The sequence below is a fragment of the Populus trichocarpa genome, chromosome 3, assembly GCF_000002775.5.
Source record: "Populus trichocarpa isolate Nisqually-1 chromosome 3, P.trichocarpa_v4.1, whole genome shotgun sequence".
Taxonomy (NCBI): domain Eukaryota; kingdom Viridiplantae; phylum Streptophyta; class Magnoliopsida; order Malpighiales; family Salicaceae; genus Populus; species Populus trichocarpa.
Window position 1 is genome coordinate 8,767,408 of NC_037287.2, and position 26,899 is coordinate 8,794,306.

The window sequence follows — 26,899 nt, forward strand, 5'->3', positions numbered from 1 at the left end:
TGAGATTTCATCACCTTATCACTCAAAGTTGTTAGAACGGCTAGCTTAGGATTGATACTGAAGAGGCATCTAAAGCCCTTTAAAGAGAAGAGTACTAGAGTTGAAGGTTTGAGATAAACTGGAGAACTTCATCACGACATTGTTCATCTTCAGATTGCTTTTTTCTCTGTTTTTTTTTGGGGGTAAGAGGATGGTGGCTAGGGCTCCATTGGTTTCAGAAATCAAGGGCGAAGTGGATCCAGTTTGGGGATAGAAATACCAATTACTTTCATGGAACTACAATTATTAAAGAAAAGGAAATCAAGTGGAGGCTCGCAAGGATGATGATGGCTGCGTGGGTTTGGAATTCTATTGTTACCTAATTTGGGGTTTTTCCTAAGCTAAGGTTCTACCTAAACTTCAACAACAGGACTAGTTTGTTTTTCTAAATCCAGAATCAGTCAGTATTCTAACTGATTTCGCATATGCAAATGAAGAAAATTTGTTGGGTTTTTTTTTAATTCACAACATGCCTTGGGTTTTTAAACTTGGGCATGAGAGAAAAGGGTGTGCGAAAGATAGAGAAATCTTCACTTTAAGAGAGAGTGTTAGATGAGTTATTTAATTGATTTTTTTATTTAATATATATATAAGGATAATTTAGTTATTTTATTAAATTTAAAATTTTTTGTTAATTCAGGAGGTAAATAATAATTTTTTAAACATGGAAAATAAGTGTAATTTTAACCAAATTATAAGATATTATAAGTAATTTCTCTTATAATTTATTTATTTATTGTAAAAATGCTTACCGGTAGTGTATAAATTTCCTTCTAAGATTATAGAAGTAAATTACTTTTGTTCTTGGTAAGACTTCATGTTTCTTTATGGGCATTCAGATATAATTGAGTTCTTGAATAAGTCCGAGTAACATAGCTTCTCTTATTAGATATCATAACCAATCATTTATCTAGTTCAGATGTATGTAAACACACAAGTTAGAAATTTACCAAAAAAGATAAAACTGAGGTTATTTGGGAAACTAATAACATGTTATAATCTAATAATGAAATTACTACAATAATATAATCTAAATTCAAATAATATTTTAGTAAGGATCAAATAACATTTTCTAATGACTAAGGTTGAAGTATTATTGGTAGTAAAAATAAATTTTTATGAGGATGAATTAAGAGATGAAACATTAAAATCAAATGTCATATGATATGTAGTACTATAATTAAATTATATGTGCATTAATAGAAATAAGTGCAGAAATATTTGAAAACTTATCACTATTATTTGTAACTACTACAAATATTGAGGATTTTTCAGCAACATTTTCTATTTTTGTTTTAATAATTGTTGTAGTTGAGGTCATCTTAAAATTCTTCTTTCATGAATCATAAGTATGATCCCACCATTTTAGATGTCCCACAAGCTCGTAACACCAACTTTTATTATGTCTCATCTGATTTCAATGATACCATTTATAAGTAGACTTGTTAACACCATTATTGTTCTTACACTGGTGGCCTAGTTCAATTTGCAATTATTATTGTAGTCTTATATGCTTTGAGTGACTAAGAAACTACCTTTTTTCCGTTCATTATCATTTTTAAATCCTACTAGATACATGTAATAATTATCTTTCATCTTATAGTAAAAAACAAAGGATTTTCAAGTTGTAGATGATGGAATGAGATTCTCATCAATCATAATCATAATATCATTACAAGTATCATCTAACTTTACTTCCATCTTCTTCATATACTCTTTAATCCTCTTCACATTGGTTTCATTCCCTTTTGACTCTTTTTTCTACTCATTTGATGACAAGATCATCCATGATTTCCTTCTTCACATTCTTTTAACCTATAGAGAGTAAGTGTCTCTCCCCCATAATTAATTCAACATCAAGTTTCACCATTTTCTTCATAATATCTACCATTTCTTTGTAGTGTTTAGCTTGATCGGAAAGCTTGGTAACACAAATGAATTTCTCATTATGTTTTGATGAATCAATGTCTAGAGTTGATCTTTCTCTCTCTAATTTAGAATATTCAAGTCAATCACAAAAAAAATAGTTTTCCCTCACTTTATATGAATCACAAAATTATGATTACTATTCATAACAAAAAAAACACTAGTTAGGCTACTCCAAATCGAATATCCATTTGTTTAGATTATAGAACCTTGTGTCATGAACGTGCTAATAAAATTTCAACTTAATCGGACCACGAACAACTCTTATCGAAGCATTTAATCAATCTTCAAAATTATTGTTCGAGAAGTTATGAGTTTTATCAAATCTTATTATTTTTTCTAGAAAATCACACCCATACACAATATGTTTCTCTTAATTTATCAAAGATAGTAAGATTAAATGTGATTTTTTCCTTTGAAGGACTCAAAGACTTTAAAAGGGGGAGGGGAAATCAGACAATAATTAGAAGAAAAAAAAGCTAGGGATTTAAGGATTTCAAAAACTTAGCTTTAATACCATGTTTTCAATAGGAATAAAATACTCTTCTAATGTTCTTATTTAGAGAATGAGGAAGCAAAAATATGTATACAATACTAGCTAAGCTAATTTAGAAAACTAATTATACAGGAAATTAAGAACCTATTAGTAAAAAAATTAACTTTAAATCCATGTACATGAAATCAAAAAATCTCAACAAATATACCTAGTCTTACTTCAACTTTTTAGAGCATAACATATAAGCATAAGTAGCTTGATACAAAACCCAAAACAAATGTGAACATGATGTCTAAAAAAAAGAAAAAAGAAACCAAGGCTTTCACTAAAAATGCAAGAGAATGTCAAAAGGTTCAAAACATTACGTCAAACTTAAATACTTTGAGGGGAAGAAGAAGATGATTTAATGGTCCTGGCATTGTCATATGGGACATGGTTTGTTTTGGTTATTTAAACAAATTATTTCCAAGTTTATTTGGAAAAAAAATTGATATTTTTAGTTTTCAATGTGATGTTTGTGAACTGGCAAAGAACCATCGTGCTTCATTTCTAAAAGTTTATTTAAAAACCCACATTTATTTATAATTATACATTATGATATTTGAGGTCCATCAAAGTCACTACTTGGAGTGGATTAGTTTGTTACCATTTTGATGACCATACCAGGATGACTTGGATGAGCTTGATGAAATTCAAAGGTGAAGTAAACATGTTATAATGGCCCAAGTTTAGGTTTTGTATAATTATAATGGGGGAGAATATCATAGTTGAATTTTAGTACAAGGCACAAGTTTAGGTTTTCTATAGGTATAATAGGGGAGAATATCATAGTTTTGAACTTCAATAATATTTGGAAGCATATGGAACTATTTATCAAAATACTTGTTCTAATTATGATATTTTAGACATAAACTTAGATTCTAGAGGTAACGATTCACAAGCTAAAAGGATAATAAAAAGAAAAAAAAGAAAGAAAGTGAATTGGATTTGAGTGATATAATCTTGGACTAAAGTGGTGATGAACACCCAAATACTGAAGATATGACACTAACAAATGCTTTGTTCAAGTTAGAGTCCTTCACAATTGACATACCAAACTAATCATTTGTTGAAGATTTTTCTGACTTGGTATTTGAATCAATCAGAAAATTATCAAATTATCACACTAGAGGTATTCTTAAACCCATATATAAACCCAAATTTTTTAGTAAATTCAGATATCATATGAGTTATTATATGTCTAGACATTATTTTTTATAATTAAATCTTTTATTCTTAATTCAATTATAGTATTCATTCCTAATAGTGTATAAGAAGCCTTAGTTGATCCAAGGTGGAAAGCAGCTATGAACGAAAAGATAAAATCTTTTGTTAGAGAATAATATAAATCATATCCTGAAACATCATCTAATAGTTTAAACTTTTGAGTTAAATTGGTTCTTTGACATGGTATCAAAGCTTTGATGCCCAAGCGGTTACGAGTTCGAATCTCATCATCCCTATTTATTTAATAAAAATTAAGCACAAGATAATGCAAGTTTGTGCAAGTTTCAAGTCTAAAGGGCTTTCACTTAAAAAGGTTTGTTAGATAATAATATAAATCATATATTGGAACTTTATCTAATAGCTTAAGCTTTTGAGTTGAATTGGTTCTTTAACATCCTTATAAAAAATAAAACTTACAAACTCATTCATCCTCAAACAAGAAAGAAACTAGTTGGATGTCATTGGATTTGCATGGTAAAGTACAAGCCCAATTGCATAATTGAATGCTTTAAAGTAAGACTGGTGGAATAAGGTAACTCTCAAACCTATAGGATCGATCACATTGAGTCTATTGTACCTGCAATCGAAATTAACATAATTCAAGTCTTATTATCTTTGTTTGCAAACTTTAATTGGCCATTACAATAACTCAATGTGAAGAATGCAATTTTATATGGTGAATTATTAAAAAAAGTTAACATATATCTTTGACCAGGATGCATGAAACCTACAAGGCATAATAAAAAAATATGTGGGTTGAAGAGATCATTGTATAAATTGAAATAATCTATGAGAGCATGGTTTGAAAGGTTCATAAAATCTACGGTAGCTTTTGCCTATCATAAGAGCAATTTAGATCTTGTATTATTCCTAGAAAAAAAAAAAGACAAGGTAAGATTACCGCACTCTTTATATATATAGATGATATGGTGGTTATGGAAAATGATTATGAATAACAGAAAGCCCTATAAGATTACTTGTCCATATAAATTAAAATGAAAGATCTAGGTCTTTTGGAAAAAAATTTAAGAATAAAAATGTCTTAATCTCATAAAAAACTCTTTATATATCTTAATAAGAAAATATACTTGACATCTTTTACAAAATACTAATATATTAGCATGTCAACCAATTGAAACACCAGTAGAAAAAGGTTTAAAGTTATATATTAAGTCCAATCAGATACCAGCTGATAAAAGAAGATACCCGAGACTTAAAGGAAGATTGATGTACTTAGCTCACATGAGATCAAATTTGACTTATGCATTGAGTATTGTTAGTCACTTTATGCATAATTTGGGAAAGCAATAAATGAATGCAATTATACGTGTTTTGCAATATCTGAAGGTTGCACTTGGAAAGGGAATTTTGTTCACTAAAAATACAGATTGTAAAAACATGGATACATTTGCTAATATTGACTATGCTAAAGTGGTAAATGATAGTGGTCTGCTTCATAAATAGTAATTTTATTATAGGAGAAGTATGAAATATGGTGTTGGTGCTCACTCAAGTACAAAATTGAATTAAAAGATATGACTTTAAGACATTGTGAAGCGTTGTGATTAAGACTTCTATTACAAGATTTGGGTTATCCATTGAGGCAATTGATTTGACTATATTGTGATAATAAAACAACAAGCATGTACAAAACATGTATATATTATAAGGAGAAGATGAATAAAAATATTATAGAGTTGATTATGATCAAATTTGATGATCAATTGATCTATATTATTATCAAAGTAGTTTCAAGTTTAGTGTTATTAAAGTTTTGAAATAAGTTGGGCATGTATAATATTTATGCATCCACTTGAGATAGAGTGTTAAGATTTTGTAATTTCTTGTAAAGCGAGTTATAGTTAATTTTCTGATTATTAGGTTAATGGTTTCCTATATAATTAGTTTTTCAAGTTAGAATTGTATATATAGTGTTTCTTCCTTATTCTCTATATAAAAAATCAAATAATTATTTTTTTTCTATAGAAAATAACATTAATGAAAAAAATGATGAAACTAAAGTGTAAAATTATAGTCAACCAATTTCTTGAAAGATTAAGCAAGAGCACTACCTCCTATGCTACATTTGCTAAATCCACCGATAAGTGGATCTAAAGGAACAGCCGAAAATATAATGTAGAATTTAACTTTAATTAGCATAAGCAAAGATCGAAAATTATTTGGTTTTTTATATATTCTAAGAGCTGGTTATCTCCATGCACAGTCTTGCTGATTACATGTCTAAAAAGAAAATAAATTTGAGCAAAAATCAACTAAAATGAAATCCAATAAAAGGGAAGAAAAAATAATTAAAGAAAAAGTAGTATATTCTTTTCCTTTTTTACCAAAACACACGCGCACACAACTACTCAAAGGAAAGAAAAAGAAAGGGAGGAGAGCTTAGCGAGCTAGTGACAAAGAAAGAAAAGGCAGAATATTATTATTATTAAGGAAAGGAAAGGGTTGGTCGTGGTCATGCATGGGTGAGATTCCCAAGGTAGAGAATCGAATCAGCACCACCTCTCTTTGCTCTTGTTGGCTCTTCTTTATAGTTTGCCCCTCTCCATCTCCCCTTTACTCTTCTCCAAGAGAATGGAGGACAGATATCTTAAGCATTTTGATATGTTGTCCTCTATGCATGTTGTTTTTGAGAGGGTAATAAAGAGATTAAAGGGGTTTTTAATTGGAACAGCAGCCGCAGAAAAGAAAAGGAAAAAACAAAGAAAAGCAAAAGGTGGTCAAAATGAAACCTCTCCTCGATAACTTGTTATTCCATCATTTAATTCCAGCCTTCAACTATCTTTATTGAAACTCACCAGTTGCCTTTCTCTTTTTTTTTTTTTTTTCTTTCTAATATGGAAGTATTTTACGTATATGTTTACAGAACACCCCTTCTATACATCAACAGCTTATCTTTATATACATATGGTTCGATTAATTAAACACAATGAAAAGGAAAAATATATGTGAAAATATTAGAGCTAGGAGAGCAAGTTAGACAGGTTTGATTATAAGAAAAAACCAGAGAGAAGAGACGTCAAGGAAATACATGTAGCTGCCTTCTAGTTAGACAGTAATCTTCCATATACATAATTCAAAGAAAACATGAAGTATGAGAAAAAGGGGAATATTCAACTTCGTAAAGCAACAACAATTTACCAAGCCATTCGCCTCCCCCAAAAAAATTGCTGATTCTCGAAGTAAAATACTGATAGAGACATGACGCATCATGGAAATAATTGAGATAAGAAGTGGGCCTTCCTAAAGTTTAGAATACCAAGAGTACTTATTACATGTCTACCAAGATATGCTAATTAGGATTCTTTTTTGGTTTTCATGCTAGTTCGAGAGATCTCCCTTCAAGCCATTTTAACTGTGTATACATACTTTGAAAACATGCTAGTGATTTGAGGGTCCCCAGTGCTATGGTCAAAGGGGCCTTTCTAGGGTTCGTGGTTCACTTAATTAATTAACTACATTTTTGGATTAGGGCTGTTGTGCTTATAGGCTGACAATATCTTCTGTTTGCTTTATATGGGACCCAGAATTGCTGGTCTAACTTACATGGACTGAATGTGACCATCTAAAGCTCAACTTGGTTCAACTTAGTTCAGTTTGACTGGTTACAAATTCCGCTCTAGCTAGGCATACATGCAACTTTCTCCTAAGAATTCTTTGGAAAAAAGCATATGTAGTAATCATGACCAGAGAACTCCTTGGCATGCATCTCTCACAATGATATTCTTCAAAACTAAAACTAAAATGAAGCCTGCATGTAATTATATCAACCTTTTAAAATTACTTTTTATATCCTCAGTTAACACAATTACTTATCAGAAAGATTAAAAGATAAAAATTCTCTTATATATCAATAATAAAAATTACTAAAAACATCTTTGTAGTGTAAGCTGGTGAAAATTTTGCATACCAACTTTCCATAATTGTCCTTGTATATTAACAACCCATCATTGTGCTCTTGTGATTCTACATCTCTATCTATCTATATGTATATATAATTCTTCGTGCCATGCCGCGTGTCCGATTAAATTTTTGTTAACATGAAAAAGTATTTAGATGTTGTTAATTAACATACTTTCTAGAAAAAAAAAATATGTGGAGGTTGACCACATATGATATAGTCAACTTTGCAGGCCTAAAAACAACCCGAACGACTGATAAAAATATAGCTTGACTAAAAAAATCAAGACGATATCATTTTTTTCAATATTGAGATGACAACATATTGTATCTACTTGAATTTACTCGGATTTATTCAAATTCACTCGGATCAACTCAGGTTAACTTGCCAAATCTCCGACCCAGGTATGAGACCCTAATAATCCTGTAGAAAGCAAATAAAAAAAATCAATAAGCTCAATTCTTAATCAATCTAATACTTAAGGATTAAATTGCAAAAAAAAAAATCAGTTAGAAAAATTAGTCGAGTTAACCTGTGAAAACTTCGTCATGAGACCAAGATAATCACATATAAAGAAAATAGAAATAAATTATGAAGCTCAATTCTCAATTAACTCAATGTTGAATGATGAAATTTTAAAAAAAATCAATGAAAAGAAGGACACGAAAAAACCACCCTAGACAACTCAAGTTAACCGACCAAACCCGTGACTCGAGTCATGAGGCTGAGATAACTTTATAGAAATAGAAAGCAAACCAAAATAAATTTTGAAGTTTAATTCCCAATCAACCTAATATTGAAGGATGAAATTGAAAAACAAAATCAATTAAAAAGGACAAAAAAAAACTCAGACCAACTTGGCTAACCTGCAAAACTTGTGATTTGAGTCATGAGACCGTGATAACCCCCATAAAAAGCAAATTAAAAAATATAAATTCAAATTCTCAATCAACACAATGTTGATTCGTGAAGTTAAGAAAATAATCAATTAAAAAAAAAATAAGTTGAGTTCACTTGTGTTAACCTCTCAAACCCAAGTTATAAGATTGGGATAGCTACATAAAAAATAAATCAAAACAAGTTATGAAGTCTGATACCCATTAAACCCAACATTGAATGATGAAAAAATAAAAAATAAAAACATTAAGGTCCAAATTATAAAAGGCCAAACTATTTCATTGTTCATTGCTACAGTGAAATGCCAAGGCCTTTTAGTAAATCTTGAGAATCAAATTGTAAAAGGCTAAAGCATTTCACTGTTTATCGCAATACTGAAATACCAAGGTCTTTTAGTATATGTTAATAATTATTATTAAATGGGTGTGGTGTAAATCTAGTCCTTCCATTTAAATGAAATTATAACTTAATACCTTTATTTTTATAATAAATATTGTAGTTTATTGACTTTTTTAATTGTATGATGCTTTTAGTTTACTAACAAAAATTCAAAATGCCTTTGGATTCCTATTTGGTCCCTTTGTCTCATCATCAATATGGTTTCATAACGTTGCCTAGTCTAATGGTATGGGACAATAGTATCAAATACAAAAATCATTTTAAATAAAGATATTTTTTTCAATAAAAAAAATTATATATACAGGCTTTTTCGACATGTTTTTGTAGTTAAAAGAATTCTAATAAAAATCAAAAGTTTATGCATACATGTAATCAAATAAATTAAGAACTATATGTATTAATAAATAAATAAAAAGTCATAAACGATAACAAAAAATAAAACAGAGAAAATTAAGACACATATATAGATTAAGATATTTAATCTCGTAAGATGGGACATTAATCTCACAAGATCAATCATTTTGGTGACTGGAATCGGCGTCAATGACCTTTTTCTCTCTCTATGCTGGAATTCAGTGACCACTCTCTTTCCTCTCTTAAACCATGGATTAAAAAAATATCAAAAAAGAACTTTTTCACCAAAATTGAATTGAAAAAATATTGAGTTACCAAATTTTTTTTTTAAATGTGAGAATTAAATTAAACTTTTTGTGTGAGTTTTGAAACCATCACCTATTTATGGCACATTTTCTGATTTAATCCTTTATCTTTCAATTCCATCCCTAGCCAATAAATTTGATTCAATTGCCCTTGGATTTGACCTAAAAAGGATGCAATTGCACCAAAAAAAAAGTTTGAGGATGAAATTGAAAAACAAATTGAATATATAGTAGGTCCACAATAAAATTTGAGAGGATGAACAGTGGATTTATGCTACAGGGAAACACTCACGGGTTTTAGTTTTTTTATTTAATATATATATCATCATTTGCCAATGAACCACATCCAATGCCATTCACACTCAGCCTATAACCATCATCGTTCACCATCAACCTTGAGTTGCCATCATTCACGCTTGACCGACAGCCATCATTGTTCATCCTTAACCTTTAGCCACCATTGTTTGTGCTTAACCCAAGCCACCATTATTCACCCTTTACCTTTGATCCATGACCACCACCCTTGAATTTCTTCTTTTTTTTTTGCCTTCATTTGCTCAAAATTATTTCAACAATATTGTTACAAAATTGGTTGGTCTTATTGTTGTTGCAGTGTTCTTTGTTGATGATGTTTATAACAATGGTGGCTAAGTAGGTTTTGTTTGGTTTTTTAGTTTGATGGGGCTTGTGATGACTATAATGGTGGTGGGCTCAATTTGGAAAACATGACGGTAGTAGAGGTTCAATTTAGTAGAGGAGATGACAATTATGGTGATTATTTGTTCCTCTTCAAAGGATGGTTTATTTTAATTTCAATCTTTTTCCTTAAATAGGGATTTGCACAATTGGGTGAAAGAAGCTAAAGTTTTTTTGCAAAGTGTAATTTATGAAAATTAATATGCAATATTATGGAATGTGTTGTAATTATATAGAAAATATTGTACTTTCTCTGTATAAATTTATCTTATATAGTATACTGCACAGTATCACATGTATGTTGCCCTAGTCACATAAATAAAAGAGATGGCTAACTGATTATGTAAGCCTTCTAATTAACACAAGCATTGCTTTAATTTGCAAAGTGTTCCCATTGTCAAACTACACAATGTTTTTAATAATTTTTTCTTCTAATTATAAGGGAAAATTGAGTTAAGAAAAAGAGTCATAACACATGCTAAATAACAAATCTATAACATTTTTAATGTTTTTTTTACAGTGAATAAGACAATAGATAAAATTAAAATACAAAATATAAATTAAAATTAATTTTATGACAAAAGGATGTAAAGTATAATTATTTAAGGAAAGTTGATATGTAAAGTGTTCATATACTTAAACTAACCATATGATATTTTTAGTAATTTTCTCAAACAAAAATTAATATGTTTTCATCAATTACACCAAAAAACAAATTCATTAATTATTAATTTTTACTTTATCTTTCTGTAGAAGTAGTTTGCATAGGGGCTAATTAAACATTTTAGTAACTAAATGCTGATTCATCGAATTAGTGAATGAAATTCTTAAGATAGTGATTAGATTATGTAATGATCTTGATAAGTAAGGGAGAATGTCTGGAATTTTTCTTTTACTTTTATTATAGCTTTTCTTGGACCTGAGCCTTACAGGTTTTAACAAAAAGAAATTAAGGAAACTGAAATAACAACTGAAACGAAATATCTTAAAGACTTGAATTGAAAGAACAATGCAATTTTGATAAACCCTAATCTAGATTTCTGGGCAGCTTCGAGGTAGCCCGGGCCTCCTGGGTGAATGAGATTTGCTTCAAAGCAATTTCCTGCCTTTCTGCTGCTCCTCCCTCTCCCTTTTATTGTAACTCTCGGTTAATTAAAATAACAAGATAATAGATAGAATTGACAGCTGTTTTATTTATCAGTGTTGTATTTGGACTCTTTTTTCCTTCTCCCAAACTGTGTCGTATTTGGACTCCTTTTCTTCTCTCAAACTGTGCCATTTTGCATTTGGGATTTACTCCTTTGCCAGCTGTCAGCTGCAGGAGTTCATCATCTCAGCCATCCACGTAAGTTCTTCTTGTCTAATCTTAACCCTACACTTGCTCACTTTCTTTCTTTGCTGCAGGTAAGTCTTCTCTCATACGCCTCCTTCATTTCTTCCCCCGGCCTCAACTTGATCTTGCTCCTTTAGGCGCTGCCGGGACTGTTACAACTCTCTCCCCCTTAAAAAACCTTGCCCTCAAGGTGAGGGTAGGAACCTTTTAACCACTCTTCATTGACCCAAACAGCGTCTTCTTTGGGCTATCATTCCCATCTTAACAGCACCTCTTCCTTCTTCTTCCCCCTCGAGACTTGGCTCCTTCGGTCAATTATCTCTGCTGGTTCTGGCTGAGATTTCAGCTTGGTTTCGAGACTGGGTAGCTTCGGTTCAGGAACGATTCCCTTTCCAACCCATTTCTTCAACAGTGAGACGTGGAAGGTGCTATGGATCCGGGCTTCCTTGGGAAGATCTAGCTGGTAAGCCACTTCTCCCACTTTTTTTAAGATTTGGAACGGCCCGAAATATTTATAAGCTAACTTCACATTTTTTTTCCTTTGCATGCTGGACTGTCGGTATGGCTGGAGCCGGAGGTAAACCCATTCCCCTTCTGAGAACTGGATTTCTTTTCTGCATTTGTCTGCTTGTTTCTTCTGTCTCGCCTGAGCTTGAGATAAGTTGTGTTTGATTTCTGCAATTTGCTCTGTTCTGTGTTGTAAATGTTCTTCTGCTGCTTGATTTTTGGTTGAACCGGGGATGTAATCTGTGAGACTTGGGGGCGGGTAGCCGTAGGTTGCTTCAAACGGGGTAGATTTGAAGGATGAGTGGTAGCTGGTATTGTAACATTATTCAGCCATGGTTAGCCAATTGGACCACCCTTTCGGGTTATCACCTACATAGCATCTCAAATACCCTTCCAGTGTTTTGTTGGTGGCCTCGGTCTGCCCGTCGGTTTGGGGGTGGTAGGCTGTGGACATCAGTAGCTTGACCCCTTGAATTTGGAATAATTCCCCCCAAAACTTGCTAGTGAAGGTAGGATCCCGATCGGATACTATGTTGTTTGGGAGCCCATGCAGCTTCACCACATTTTGTGAAAACAGGTTGGCGATTTTTGTCGCGCTGTAGGGGTGGGATACGGGAATAAAATGGGCATATTTGGTAAGCCTATCCACAACTACCATAATTACTGAGTACTGATTAGATTTAGGGAGCCCTTCTATAAAATCCATAGATATGGATGACCATGGTCTGGTGGGTATAGGCAAGGGCTGTAGGAGCCCGGAGGGTTTTGTGTTTTCTCCTTTTGCTCTTTGACAAACTTCACAGTGTTTTATATAATTTTGTATGTCTGATTTCATCCCTACCCAAAAGAAATCTCTCCTTGCCCTTTTTAGTGTTCTCTCAAACCCTGTGTGCCCTGAGGTTGGACTGTCATGAATATAATTCAGTATATCATTTTTTATAGGGCTGGATTGGCTTATGTAGACTCTGTGTTTATAGTATAGTATCCCTCCCCTAAGACGATATTTCAAGGAACCTATAGTCTCTTGGTCTAGTTGTTGCATGATAGTTTGAATTTCTGGATCAGTTTTACTATCCTTCAATCGATCAGCCCAGTTAACAATCGGGGTAGAGATAGCCCATAGTGTACCTTTTTCTGTAGTATCCTCCTGTCTAGAGAGTGCATCAGCTACTAGGTTTTCCCTTCCTGCTCGAAATTCGACCACAAAGTCATATCCAATTAATTTGGACAACCATTTCTGCTGTGTGGGTGTCCCAACCCGCTGCTCCAATAAATACTTGAGGCTCTGTTGGTCTGTCTTAACTTTAAAGGCTTGGCCCAATAAGTAAGGCCTCCACTTCTGAACAACAGTAACTAGTGCCAAGAATTCCTTCTCATAAGTGGATAGTGATAATTCCCTCCCCTTTAGACTCTTGCTGAAATAGGAGATGGGTCGGCCCTCTTGCATTAGCACAGCTCCGAGTCCTATTCCTGAGGCATCACATTCTATTACAAAACTTTGGTTGAAATCTGGTAGTGCTAGGACGGGAGGGGTTGATACGGCCTTTTTTAATTGTTCAAAGGCTTGGTCTGCCTCTGAACCCCATTTAAAAGCCCTTTTTTTTAACAGTCTAGTCAATGGACCTGCAATCTCCCCATAACCTTTGATGAATCTGCGGTAGTAGCCTGTTAACCCTAAAAAAACCCCTTAGTGATTTGAGTGTGTTTGGTTTTGGCCATTTGATCATTGACTCTACCTTGCTGGGATCAGCATGCACCCCCTGGCCTGATACGATATGCCCCAAATACTCAACTTCACTGCTTGCAAATTTACATTTGGAATGTTTGGCAAATAGCTTATGTCGGACTAGAGTCTCAAATACCATCCTTAGGTGTCTCTCATGTTCTTCCACATTATGGCTGTAGACTAGGATGTCGTCGAAGAAAACCAGCACGAATTTTCTGAGATAGGGTCGAAAAATATCATTCATCAAACTTTGAAAGGTGGAAGGGGCGTTTGTGAGGCCGAAAGGCATCACCAGAAATTCATAGTGCCCTTCATGAGTCCTAAAAGCTGTTTTAGGGACATCTTCTTCCTTCATTCTGATCTGGTGGAAGCCTGATCGGAGGTCTAGCTTGGAAAAAAATTGAGAACCATGTAGTTCGTCTAATAGTTCTTCCACCACTGGTATGGGAAACTTGTCTTTCACAGTTTCCTTGTTGAGGGCACGATAGTCCACACACATTCTCCATGACCCATCAGCCTTCCTAACTAGTAGGACTGGCGATGAAAAAGGGCTTTAGCTGGGTCTTATGGTACCCATTACCAACAACTCCTTAATGAGTTTTTCTATCTCAGATTTTTTGGTAGTAGGGGTATCTGTAAGGACGTACACTTATTGGGGAGGTACCTTCTTTCAACACTATAGAGTGATCATGTGATCTGCTAGGTGGGATTCCTTTCGGTTCTTGAAAGACTTCCATGAATTCTAGCAACAGATTCTCAATCTGTTCTGGAATTTTATTCTGGACTGCTCCCAGCTCCTAAATTTGCAGAATCAGTCCTTCTTCGACTCTTCTCAGTTCTTGTAAAAAGGTTGGGCTGCAGTCTACTTCTGATCTCTCCACTCCCATTCCACAAATCGAGACCTTCTTCCCCTCCTTTTGGAATTCCATTTTCAAGGCTGAAAAGTCCCAAAGAATGGGCCCTAAACTTTTGAGCCAATGGATTCCTAACACCATATCGCATCCTCCCAGCTGTATGACATAAGCCCGAGTGACAAACTGATTTCCTTGAATCATCAGTTTGAGATCTGAGCAGCTTCCCTCACTCCACAGCTTGGATCCATCTGCAATGTTCACCCCAATAGGCTTGTGTTTTAACACTTTCATCCCTACTCTCCTCGCTACCCTGGGATGTATGAAATTATGAGTACTTCCTGTGTCAATTAAGGCCACGAAATTATGGCCACTTAGCTTAACTGACACCCTCATAGTTTTAGGATTGGGATTTCCGATGATGGCATGAAGGGATATGCCGATTCCCTCCTTGCCTTCTTCCTGAGGGTCTCCTAGATCAATCAGGTCTTCAGGAACAAAATTTGTATCCTCCATCTCCTCCTCTAATTCCTCTATCAGGAATATCTTGGGTCCTCCACACTTATGACCAGGTCCCCACTTACTGTCACATTTAAAGCAAAGCCCCTTGTCTCTTTTTTCCTTCATCTGTGCAGGGGTGAGTCTTTGTACCGGAATTGGTTTGTTTTCAGCCCTGGGCTGAGTTGGCGTGGGGTTTCGGCCTTGAAACCCTATAGCACTAGGTCTCCATGATTTCCTCATGATTGTCAGATTTTCCTCCTGCATCCTTGCTAATCCGTAGGCAGCCACTAGGTTCTGAGGGTTTAGCATTCGTACTCCCATTCTTATCTCCTCTTTTAATCCACCTAGGAAGCAGCTGAGCCTGTGAGAGTCAGACAGCCCCCTGACCTGGTTCGAAAGCATCTCGAATTGGGTTTTGTAGAGCTCTACTGTTGAGACCTGTTTGATACTTATGAGGGCCTCCATGGGGTCATCGTAAGATGAGGTTCCAAAACGAATTTGGAGGGCTTTAATGAAGGCCTCCCAACTGGTGAGAATTCCAGTTTCTTCTAGTTCCTGATATCATGTTATGGCCTTTCCTTCCATGTGAAAACTGGCTATAAACAATCTGTGTTGGGCTGGAGTATTGTGAAAGTTAAAGAATTGATTGGCTTTGTACACCCAACCAATAGGATCATCTCCATTGAACCGGGGGAACTCCAACCTGATTGACTTGAGCTGAACCTGCTGAAATCCTTCCTGTGGTACTACTTCATGCCTGGTAATTCCATTGTTTGTCCTGGTGGGAGAATGAGGAGGGGAGCCCATGGGCCTTTTCCCTTGGGCCTTAGCCATCTGATCCATCCTGGTAGACATGTTTCTTAATTGCTGGACTATGTCTTCCAATATTTGCTGCTGATTCTGCTGGTTTTGTTGTTGCGCCTCCTGTTGTTGTTTCATTCCTGATACTGTTTCTATCAATTGTGAAACTCTTATTCCTTCAGCCATCCGAGAATCGTGGCTCTGATACCACTTGTAATGATCTTGATAAGTAAGGGAGAATGTCTGGAATTTTTCTTTTACTTTTATTATAGCTTTTCTTGGACCTGAGCCTTACAGGTTTTAACAAAAAGAAATTGAGGAAACTGAAATAACAACTGAAACGAAATATCTTAAAGACTTGAATTGAAAGAACAATGCAATTTTGATAAACCCTAATCTAGATTTCTGGGCAGCTTCGAGGTAGCCCGGGCCTCCTGGGTGAATGAGATTTGCTTCAAAGCAATTTCCTGCCTTTCTGCTGCTCCTCCCTCTCCCTTTTATTGTAACTCTCGGTTAATTAAAATAACAAGATAATAGATAGAATTGACAGCTGTTTTATTTATCAGTGTTGTATTTGGACTCTTTTTTCCTTCTCCCAAACTGTGCCGTATTTGGACTCCTTTTCTTCTCTCAAACTGTGCCGTTTTGTATTTGGGATTTACTCCTTTGCCAGCTGTCAGCTGCAGGAGTTCATCATCTCAGCCATCCATGTAAGTTCTTCTTGTCTAATCTTGACCCTACACTTGCTCACTTTCTTTCTTTGCTGCAGGTAAGTCTTCTCCCATACGCCTCCTTCATTTCTTCCCCCGGCCTCTACTTGATCTTGCTCCTTTAGGCGCTGCCGGGACTGTTACAGATTAATTACCTCATGATTGAATGTGAAAATGAATATGAACTAGATGGGCGATGGTGTACGGGCAACAAATGATGAGTGTGTCTATTTGTGCATGTACTTCTCAAATTTCACGTCAAGAAACCCTAGCTAAAAGACAGCAATAGCTGGCCAAAGTGCATGTTCCATGTTACAAAAGAAGAAGAAAAAAAAATCCAATCCAGTCGTTGGAATCGTGGCTGGAATTTCCCTTTATCTCTTTTCCTACTTTAGATTTTTGTTGTTTTCCATTTATCGAAGTTTTTGCAACACGAAAAAGTACGTTAACACTAGCACACTCCTCTATTTATTCCCCTTTTTCTGAGGCCCGAGCATGTATATAATCACCCCCATGCCACACATCATTCCATCAACATTTGCCTTTGATCTTCTACCTTGAGAGATCTTTGTGAATTGTGAGCCCTTTTGCTACTCTTCTCTCAGTTAGCTCTTAGTCTTCTCAAATCATTTCAAAGGTTTGCAACTCTCATCACTATTTCCTTAATTAATCTTCTATAGCTGGCTGCTGATACCTGGCCTATAGGTTTTAAATTTTAATGCAATGATTTTTAATTCTATATAGCTGTAATATAATCATTAACAATGCCTTTTATCTTGATGCATGCAGCAAATATGAGCAGGCCAGGAGACTGGAACTGCAGGTCATGCCAACACCTCAACTTTCAGAGGCGTGACTCGTGCCAGCGCTGTGGGGACCCCAGGACCGGAGGTGATTTAGGAGGTTTTGGTGCGCGGGGTGGGTCAGCATTTGGTTTTACCGGCTCGGATGTTCGCCCCGGTGACTGGTACTGCACCGCCGGAAACTGTGGGGCCCACAACTTTGCTAGCCGCTCGAGTTGCTTCAAATGCGGAGTGTACAAGGAAATTGATTCTTCTGGGGGCTTTGATTCCGACTTCTCTCGCTCTAGAGGTTTTGGGGGCAGCACTGGAGGCAGCAATCGATCTGGTTGGAAATCCGGGGATTGGATTTGCACTAGGTATCACATTTTCATATGATTAATTATATAACATGATAATTAATTAATTGACGCACGTAGCATGATCTTGCCTTAAGAAAAACAAAAGAAACATAAATATATGAATGAGACAGGCTTTATGTATTAATACAGTCATTAATTACTCTACACAATGAATCTTACAAGCTCTTCGTATTCAACTCCTCATTTTTTGACTGCTTTTTTCTTCCCTTCTTTTCTGCAAAAAGGAGATGCTTTATAAAATATCTATCTCACTCTTTCTCTAGCTGTTGGTGTGCATAAAATAAAATGCAAGCTCAACCTATTCATAAAGTAATCAAAAACAATATTGTTAATGTTTTAATTATTCGTATGTAATTCACGGGGCAGGTGGGGATGCAACGAGCATAACTTTGCTAGCAGAATGGAGTGCTTCAAGTGCAATGCCCCAAGAGACCTTAGCAACACAACTTCATACTAGATATAATTTCCCCATTTCCGGGTATGAAATTAATATTGTCTTTAACTGCTTTCAAAATGATATTAATTGCGTTTGGCCTCTCACAATTAATATATAGTATGATTTTTCTTGCAGGGACTGCAGCAACCAAGAAAGACTACATTATTAAAAAAAAATATCACTGTTTTCCTTTTCTTCTTTATTTCTTTTTGCATTGGCTAGGGTCTTGAGGTGATGAAACATGGTTTAAAAACCATGTTTGCTGCTTTAAGCTATATATAAACCCTTGGCATTTTGTCAGGCTTCCTGTAGGAAGTATCATTGTATTTGTGGGCTTTTGATATATTATATTCATTATTGATCTACTGCCCATTTCCCCTTTTGTTCTAGAGACTGCTTTCTTTATTGTATTGTGCATGGTTTTCTTAAAAGAAGATGATTCTCCTGCTTATATATTTCTTTTCTATTACTTGGAATGATTTGCCATCAAACTTTATAGATCCCTATCGCTTTCCACTTAGAGATATATGTACGTATGTGTCTATATAGATGCAGCTGGCTGGTTTCACGTACGGAATGGTCCAAAATATAATCTACAAACTGAACTAAGGAATTCTTCAAAACAGAAATCAAAAGTAAGATGCAATACAGTACGAAAGAAATCATTTGAAAGATTTAGAACCAAGGCATTACTCCGCTCCAATATGGGCAAAAGGTGGGAGGAAGTTTGTTCATCCGCCTGCCACTTGCAATTTGAAAAAAATAAAAATAAAATTGATGAACACCCATATTCCTTTTCGTGGCATGATGGAAGAAAAAAGAAGAAGATTTCTTGTTATAATTAGCATCGAATGATGGATGTTTAAAGGATTGTTCGGAATTTAGAGATGTCAAAATAGAACTTGGAATTTCAGCGTTCGGGATTAACTTAAACCTTGTCGCACAAAACTTTTGAAAAACTTCGTAGAAAAAGAAAAGGAAAGAAAGAAACATCGGATTCCCTTCATTGACCTGCACTTAGATCTTCAAAAAAAGTGGCTATGCAATCATCAATGCCTCTAGCACTACGGCATTAGGCTTTAGGGGAGATTCTTGTCTTCCTTTTAAGCTAGCTTTATGTTTGATATTTTCCCTGTATTATATGTTGGAAAATGTTTTGTATGACCCCATGGATCGACGTACACATGATCTAGCTGACTAGGAGTGTTATTTTTTTTTCTTTTTTTTTTCAGCGCAATCAAAATAAATGATGCAAAGTTGATCCAATTAGATCATAATATAAATTACAAAAAGACCCACAGGTTATTCTTTTGCTCAAGTGAAAATCAAAACGGTTTTCAAACAAAATCAATTGTGATGTGACAATAATTGACCATGATCCATCATGAGCATTTATTTTTCCTAGTTATTTTAAGATTTATTACATGGTTAGGTTATAATTTTATTTTATTTTATTTTTAATGGGAGTTAGAATTTTGTTTGGATTTTTTTTTTCTTAAAACAGGAGTTCTTTTTAGGTAGAGTAGTCTAACTCGAGGTGTTATTTTTCTTAATTATGGATCACGTGGATAAAATAAAATTCAAGGAAAAATATATGCATGTTAACAAGGTTTTCTAACTAAATCAACCATATGTGACAATAATTCACTATAATTAGTCAGATTATATTTATTTTTTCTAGTTATTTTTAAAATTATTATCTAATTAGGCTAGAAAGTTTTGATTTGTTTTTTTTTTCTAATGAGGAGTTAGAGTTTTGTTTGGTTTTGGTTTTTTCTAATTTCCTAGTTATTTTAAAATTATTATCTAGTTAGGGTAGAAAGTTTTGATTTGGTTTTTTCCTAATTAGGAGTTAGAGTTTTGTTAGGTTTTGGTTTTTTCTAAATAGGTTAATAGAACAAGTTCTTTTCAAATAGAACAACCTGATTCAGTTCATTTTTTTATTATTATTATAGATCAGGTTGACAAAATAAAGCTCAAGAAAAAAATCTAAAAGTGTTAACAAGGTTTTCTTACAAAATTGACCATATATGACAATAATTGACTATGATCAATCAAATGCAATTTTATTGTATTTAATTTTTTCTAGTTATTTAAAATTCATTTCTAGTTAGGTTATAAAGTTTTAATTTGTTTTTTTTATTAGGAGTTTGAGTATTGTCTAGTTTTGATTTTTCTAATTAGGTTCATAGGTTAATTTTAAGCTTTTTTATAAATAGTTATGTATTATTTAAAGGAATCAGAATTTAGAAAATAAAGACTTTTCAAAATACATCAGAGTTTTTTTTATAGTTTTTTTAATAGTTTAGAGTGGTAATCTTAGATAGTGTTTGGTTATCGTATCAAGATAAAAGAGACAAATATAGTAGGGATAGATTTATTTTGAAATGATAAAAATTCATTTTAAAATTATTTTAAAGTTAAATTTATTTAATATCTTTATTTTAGTATTTTCAATCTTTTCTAAATATGAGAAACTATTTCAGGACCTTTCCATGTTTTCTTCTATTTATCTACCCATTAAGCAACATAAAATTAAAAGATTCAATGATAGTTTTAGGCAAGAATTATAGATGGGGTTGATTGTTTTGACCTTTCAAATAGTTTGAGATTTGATTGAGGTTGTCTTGTCCCTTAAAACTGTGATCAATAGGGGAAATACATAATTGGAAAAAAAGAAGGAACCTATGTTTTCTTTAGGGAGACCTCCCCTCCCGGAGAAAGGAAATGGAGGAAAATTTAATCAGCTCAAGAAAAGAGATGGGGTTTAGGGATCAGGAAGCACATTTGGCGAATCTCATCAGAGCTCTTATGAAGGATTGATAAGGGGCAAGCATGTGCCAAGTAAAGAACAATAGTAAGGTCAAAAGATCATTACTTACCCTAGATGTGTTAGGTGCAAGCAAAACCACTCTTGAGATTGTTCAGTTTCCCCTAAACAATGTTATATTTATAGGCAAGAGGGACACTAATAGAGGGAGTGTCTATATTTTCATTCCCCATGCTACCATTGCAGGGATACCAGGCACCATAAAAATGAGTGCTCTTACAGGAATTATAAGTAGAGTTAGGGCCAGAGACAACCAACTTAGAGTCAACAATAGTCAGTGATTGTGAACAAGCAGGGTAAATTAACTTAGTTTGGGGCTAGTGTAAATAGAGAAAGGCCTAGAAGAAAAGGCAAGAGGACTCGGGGAAAAGTTTTTCATATGACCCAAGAAGAGGTCAAAGTTGCTCCTGATATAGATGCAGGTGCACTACTGTTAAATTCACAATCTGTATATGCTCTAATTGATCTTGATGTGACTCATTCCTTTGTATCTACGAGAATTGAAAACAATTAAATGTACTACCTAATAAAATGGAAAAAAGGTTAGTGATTAGTACACTCCTAGAGGAGACAGTAGATATAGAGTGAGTATATAAGAGGTTGCTAGTGATAATAAAAGAATATGAGACGTGGATAAATTTGTTGCCCCTAGAATTAAATGGCTTCGATATGATTTTAGGGATGGATTAGTTAAGTGTCCATTGAGCTTAAATGGTTTTTTTTTTTTTTTTTTGCTACAATAGTGACTTTACAGGGGTTAGAAGGAAAGCGGGTAGTGTTTAGAGGAGAAAGAAATATCGTGTCAAGTTGTATGATTTCAGTGATTACTGTAAGGAAGTTATTAAGGAAAGGGTTTATAGCTTATTTAACCTATACTTTGGAGGTAGAAAAGAAGAGGATGGAGGTATCGAATATTCCTATAGTTAGGGAGTTTCTTGAGGTGTTTCCGAAGGTTTATAAGACGAGTTCTTTTCAAGTAAAGTAACCTGACTCATGTCATTATTTCTTTTAATTATGGATCAGGTTGACAAAACAAAGCTCAAGAAAAAATCTAGACATGTTAGCAAAGTTTTCTAACAAAATCAACCATATATGACAATAATCGACCATGATCGATCAAATGCAATTTTATTGCATTTATTTTTTCTAGTTATTTAAAATTCATTTCCTAGTTAGGTTATAAAGTTTTAATTTTTTTTTTAATTATTATTAGGAGTTAGAATATTGTTTGGTTTTGGTTTTTCTAAATAGATTCTTAGGTAAATTTTAAGATTTTTATAAGCAATTATGTATTATTTGAAGGAATCAAAATTTATGAAATAAAAACCTTTCAAAATACATCATAGTTGTTTTAATAGTTTAGAGTGGTAATTTTAAATAGCATCTGGTTATCGTCTCAAAACAAAAAAGATAGATATAATATGGATGAATTTATTTTGAAAGATTAAAATTTTATTTTTCAACTATTAAATTTATTTGATATCTTTTTTTATTTTAGTATTTTCAATCTTACTTTTTTAATTTGTCTTTTTTATGTTAGAACTTGAAGACTGAAGGTATGAGAATCCTAGTTTTATTCTTTCATTATACGTTATGTTAGAGCATCTCCAACCGGAGAGGCAAATGAAAAGGCAAATTTAAAAACGTGTCCTTTTACCTTTTGTTTTTTTATTTTACCATTCCAACGCAACAGGCAAAAGAGAAGCCAAAATGGCTATTCAATTTGGGAAGAGCTATTTCTACAGGTTCCTGTAGAATAGCTAAAATAAAATTAACGTTGCCAACGACTATTTTTATAGTCGTTGGTCAACAGTGTTTTTTTTTCCTTTAAAAGCAAGGAAAGAAACTTGTTTTTTTTAAAAAAAATCTTATATTGTGCCTCACTCTTCTCTCAAATTAAAAAAAAAACAAGAATCAATTATTCTCTGGTTAATTAATAGCATCGGTTATGTTAATTAGCTGAAATTAAAAGGTATGTTTATTTAAAAGCTTTTTATATTTTCTCTTTAATATCTCTTGATTTTGTAGATCTTTTGTTGTTAATTTGATATTTGTGATGATTTTTATTTCTTTGTTATTTTATGTTTTTGATATGGGTTAAGGAAAACAATTTTTTATTTATGTTGTTATCTTTGACAAAATTAAAAGGAAGTAATAATGGTAGCTGATATTGATAAAAATATAGAGTGACATATTTAAAATTTATTTTTGATTGTCTGTTTTAATTTGAGGTTAATTATATTTTATCTTGTTGAAAATGCAATTAAACCAGTATATCAATCCTTTCTTAGTTCCAAAAAATAGTCAAATTGTAATGTTAGAACAAGTAGGATGCAATGCTTGTTATTAATTCACATGTATGTAAACTACAAAATTGCTAGACATTGAATGTCCGCTTCTTTTACACTCTCCTATAAGGTTTTAACTTGAGGTTTTTTTTTTAATGTAGATGGATTCAAATTTTCCAAGCTCTTTCACCAACTTTCTTATGAGTGAGTCAGAAGATATTCTCTCTCAACCAAGTGATTCTAATCAATTAATTGATGACTTAACATACTCGAATTTAAATGTCCATACATAAAAAAATCACAAAGAAGTAAAAACTTCTCACTAGAGGAAGATTGTTTACTTGTCTCTGCATGGCTAAATATAAGCAAAGATCCAATTACAGGAGTTGAACAACAAATAAAACAGTTATGGGCTCGAGTACATGCTTACTTTGTAGAGAATGGAGGAAACTTGAATAATCGTTCCCAAATAAGCATTTCAAATAGATGGCAAGAAATAAATAGAAAAGTCGGTAAATTTGTTGGATTTGTTACTCAAATTGAAAATCGTCAGCAAAGTGGAATGACCGAAGAATCAAGGGTAATTTTAATATTCGTTTTCATGTTAAATTGTTTAACATATATTTTAACATTATTTAATTTATCTAATTTTTTACTTACCAGATTAATGATGCTCGATAAATGTATGCTTCTTGCGTTGGCAAACAATTTCAACTAGAACATTGTTGGGTTATCTTAAGAAAAGAACCCAAATGGCAATTTTAGCGTGCAAGTTAACATCAAAGGTCAAACAAGAAACAAAAAAGTCATGTCAATGCAAGTTCGACTTCATCACAGCTTCATCTACCCCTGATTCTGTTAGTTTAGGAGAAGACAGTGAACCGTTGATTTATCAAGATAGACCAATTGGTCAGAAGGCTGCAAAGAAACAACTTAAACGTAAATAAGGAAAAGATAAAGTTGAGGAAACAACTGTAACAAATCTCTTACAATAATCCAGGGATACTCTAATTGAAATTGAGGATCAGAAGAAACAAGACAAAAAAATTATGTTAGAGCAACAAACTATGATAATTCAACAAAGTCAAGAGAAACAAGAATTGGACAGGATTGAGAAAGAAGAACAAATTATAAAAATGAATATTTCTAATTTGGATCCAATTTTTGCAGCGTATTTTCAAAATAGAAAGTTATAAATTATGCAAAAGAGGGGTTTTAATTTTTAATTAACTAGATTTATTTATTGTTTAATGTAATGTATTTTTAATTAACTAGATTTATTTATTGTTTAATATAATGTATTTTTAATTAAATATTTAGAAATTTATTGGTTATTTTAAATATATTGTTATAAAAGTGGTATCAATTCATAATACTTTTTTGAAGTTCTTCTAACACTTAACAACAATAAGTAGGATTAATTAACTTAAAAGACAACAACCATAATGAAAAAAAAAACATAAAAAACTTGAAAATTATGATGACATAAGAAGTTCAAAGCTAATGATTCTACTCGTTACCATATTGTTCCCATAAATGTTCAACCAAATCTTCTTGTAGTTGAGAGCTAGTTGCTCTATCCCTGATTCGATTATGAGTTTGAAGAAAATCATGTAGTTCTGGTATTTCATCATGTGACACTGATATAAAGGAATTGACTGCACGTTCATGGTCAAATCCAAGGTTCATTGCTCCTTCATCTTCAATAATCATATTATGCATTATTATGCAAGCTTTCATAATATTTGCAAGCGTTTCTTCATCCCAGTATCGAACAGGTCCACGTACAATTGCAAAACGAGATTGGAGCACTCCAAATGCCCGCTCTACATCCTTTCTTGCAGACTCTTGCTTACTTGCAAAATATTTTCTCTTTGCTCCTAATGGCCTTGGGATTGTCTTAACAAAAGTTGACCAATTAGGATAAATCTCATCTGCTAAATAGTATCCCATTGTATATTCATGCCCATTAATTGTATAATTGACAGGAGCAGTACGACCTTCAGCAAGTGCAGCGAAGATAGGTGACCGATCAAGAACATTAATATCATTTAATGATCCAGGCATTCCAAAAAAGGCATGCCATATCCAAAGATCTTGTGAAGCCACCGCCTCTAGAATTATAGTTGGTTCACGGCAATGACCAGTATACATCCCATGCCATGCAATTGGGCATTTCTCCCATTTCCAATGCATACAATCAATGCTCCCTAACATCCCTGGAAATCCACGCTGCTCTCCAATTGATAATAATCGACAAATATCGGCCTCGTTTGGTGCCTTTAGATACCAATCACCAAAAACTTCTACGATTGCTTTGACGAAAGCTCTAAGACTTTCTATCGTAATGCTTTCTCCAATTTGAAGATATTCATCAGTAAGATCTGCAGGAATACCATATGCAAGTATTCTGTGAGCTGCAGTTACCTTTTGAAGACAAGATAAACCAAGAACACCAAGAGCATCTGTCCTTTGTTTGAAATATGGATTATGAGCTTCCACTGCATTTGCGATCCGAAGAAAAAGACGACGACTCATCCTAAATCTTCTTCAAAATTGAGTTTCAGTGAATTTAGGATTTTTAGCAAAATAATCATTATATAACCTCAACTCACCTTCCTTTCTATTACGATTGACAATATTGTGGCCAAGAATAGAGCCACGATACCCTGTTCTCCGCCCTTGATTATTCGATTCTTCTTCAGCAACCACAACAACAGCAACTTGAAAAGCGAACACAGGAGTGTCATCATCAAAATCAAAAGCATCATAAAAATTAAAATTAGAATGATTCATGATGAATTTTAATGAAATATATTTTTGATTGGGGAGAAAACAATGGAATGATGAGAAAAAATGTTAAGGTATATGAGAATATTTATAGATGGATTATTTTTTTAAATTTTGAAATCTTACAATGTTGGCGGTCATTTTTTCAAAATTTGAAATTTTAAAATTAAAAATGTTGGCGGTCATTTTTTTAAAATTTGAAATTTTAAAATTTAAAATGGTGGCAGTCATTTTTTCAAAGCATGAATTTTTTAAAAAAAAATTGAAAATCAAAATTTAAAATATTGACGGTTTTTTTCAAAGTTTGAATTTGAATTTGAATTTACTTTTAAAAAATTAAATTTTTAATAGTAACATATAAAATTGAAAATTAAAAATATTCATATAAATAAATTTTAAGTTTAATTTTAAATTATATCTTTTAACTTCATATTATTTCATTAAATTTTATATTATTTTTATAAATTACTCATATTAATTATATAATTAATAATATCATAATTATATTATATATAAAATATTTAAATTAGTTATATAATTATATAAAAATGAATTTAACATGAAATATATTAAAATATAAATTGCTTTTTTAAATAACTTTTTACTATTAAAATGTATATAATCAAAAAAGATATATTTATATTATTCAAAAAGCTATTTTATTAAT

At 33.0% G+C, this 26,899-nt stretch overlaps 2 protein-coding genes across 3 annotated transcripts; one reads left to right on the forward strand and one right to left on the reverse strand.

The window, feature by feature from the left end:
* Nucleotides 1-17,198: 17,198 nt before the first annotated feature.
* On the forward strand, nucleotides 17,199-18,793 carry LOC7475713 (uncharacterized). Of its 2 annotated transcripts, none has more exons than XM_006385434.3 (4): nucleotides 17,199-17,363; nucleotides 17,516-17,885; nucleotides 18,255-18,366; nucleotides 18,443-18,793. In XM_006385434.3, exons 2-3 carry the CDS (start codon nucleotides 17,521-17,523, stop codon nucleotides 18,343-18,345), a joined length of 456 nt encoding a protein of 151 aa, XP_006385496.1. In that variant the 5' UTR covers nucleotides 17,199-17,363; nucleotides 17,516-17,520; the 3' UTR covers nucleotides 18,346-18,366; nucleotides 18,443-18,793. The 2 variants fall into 2 exon arrangements, with proteins under 2 accessions (XP_006385496.1, XP_002304153.1); XM_002304117.4 differs by having other exon boundaries at nucleotides 18,460-18,793.
* A 6,158-nt stretch (nucleotides 18,794-24,951) lies between these two features.
* Nucleotides 24,952-25,980, reverse strand: LOC112326868 (uncharacterized). The gene is made up of 2 exons (XM_052451454.1): nucleotides 25,227-25,980; nucleotides 24,952-25,142 (listed from the first exon to the last, which is right to left on the reverse strand). Exons 1-2 carry the CDS (start codon nucleotides 25,978-25,980, stop codon nucleotides 24,952-24,954), a joined length of 945 nt encoding a protein of 314 aa, XP_052307414.1.
* Between the last annotated feature and the right edge of the window lie 919 nt (nucleotides 25,981-26,899).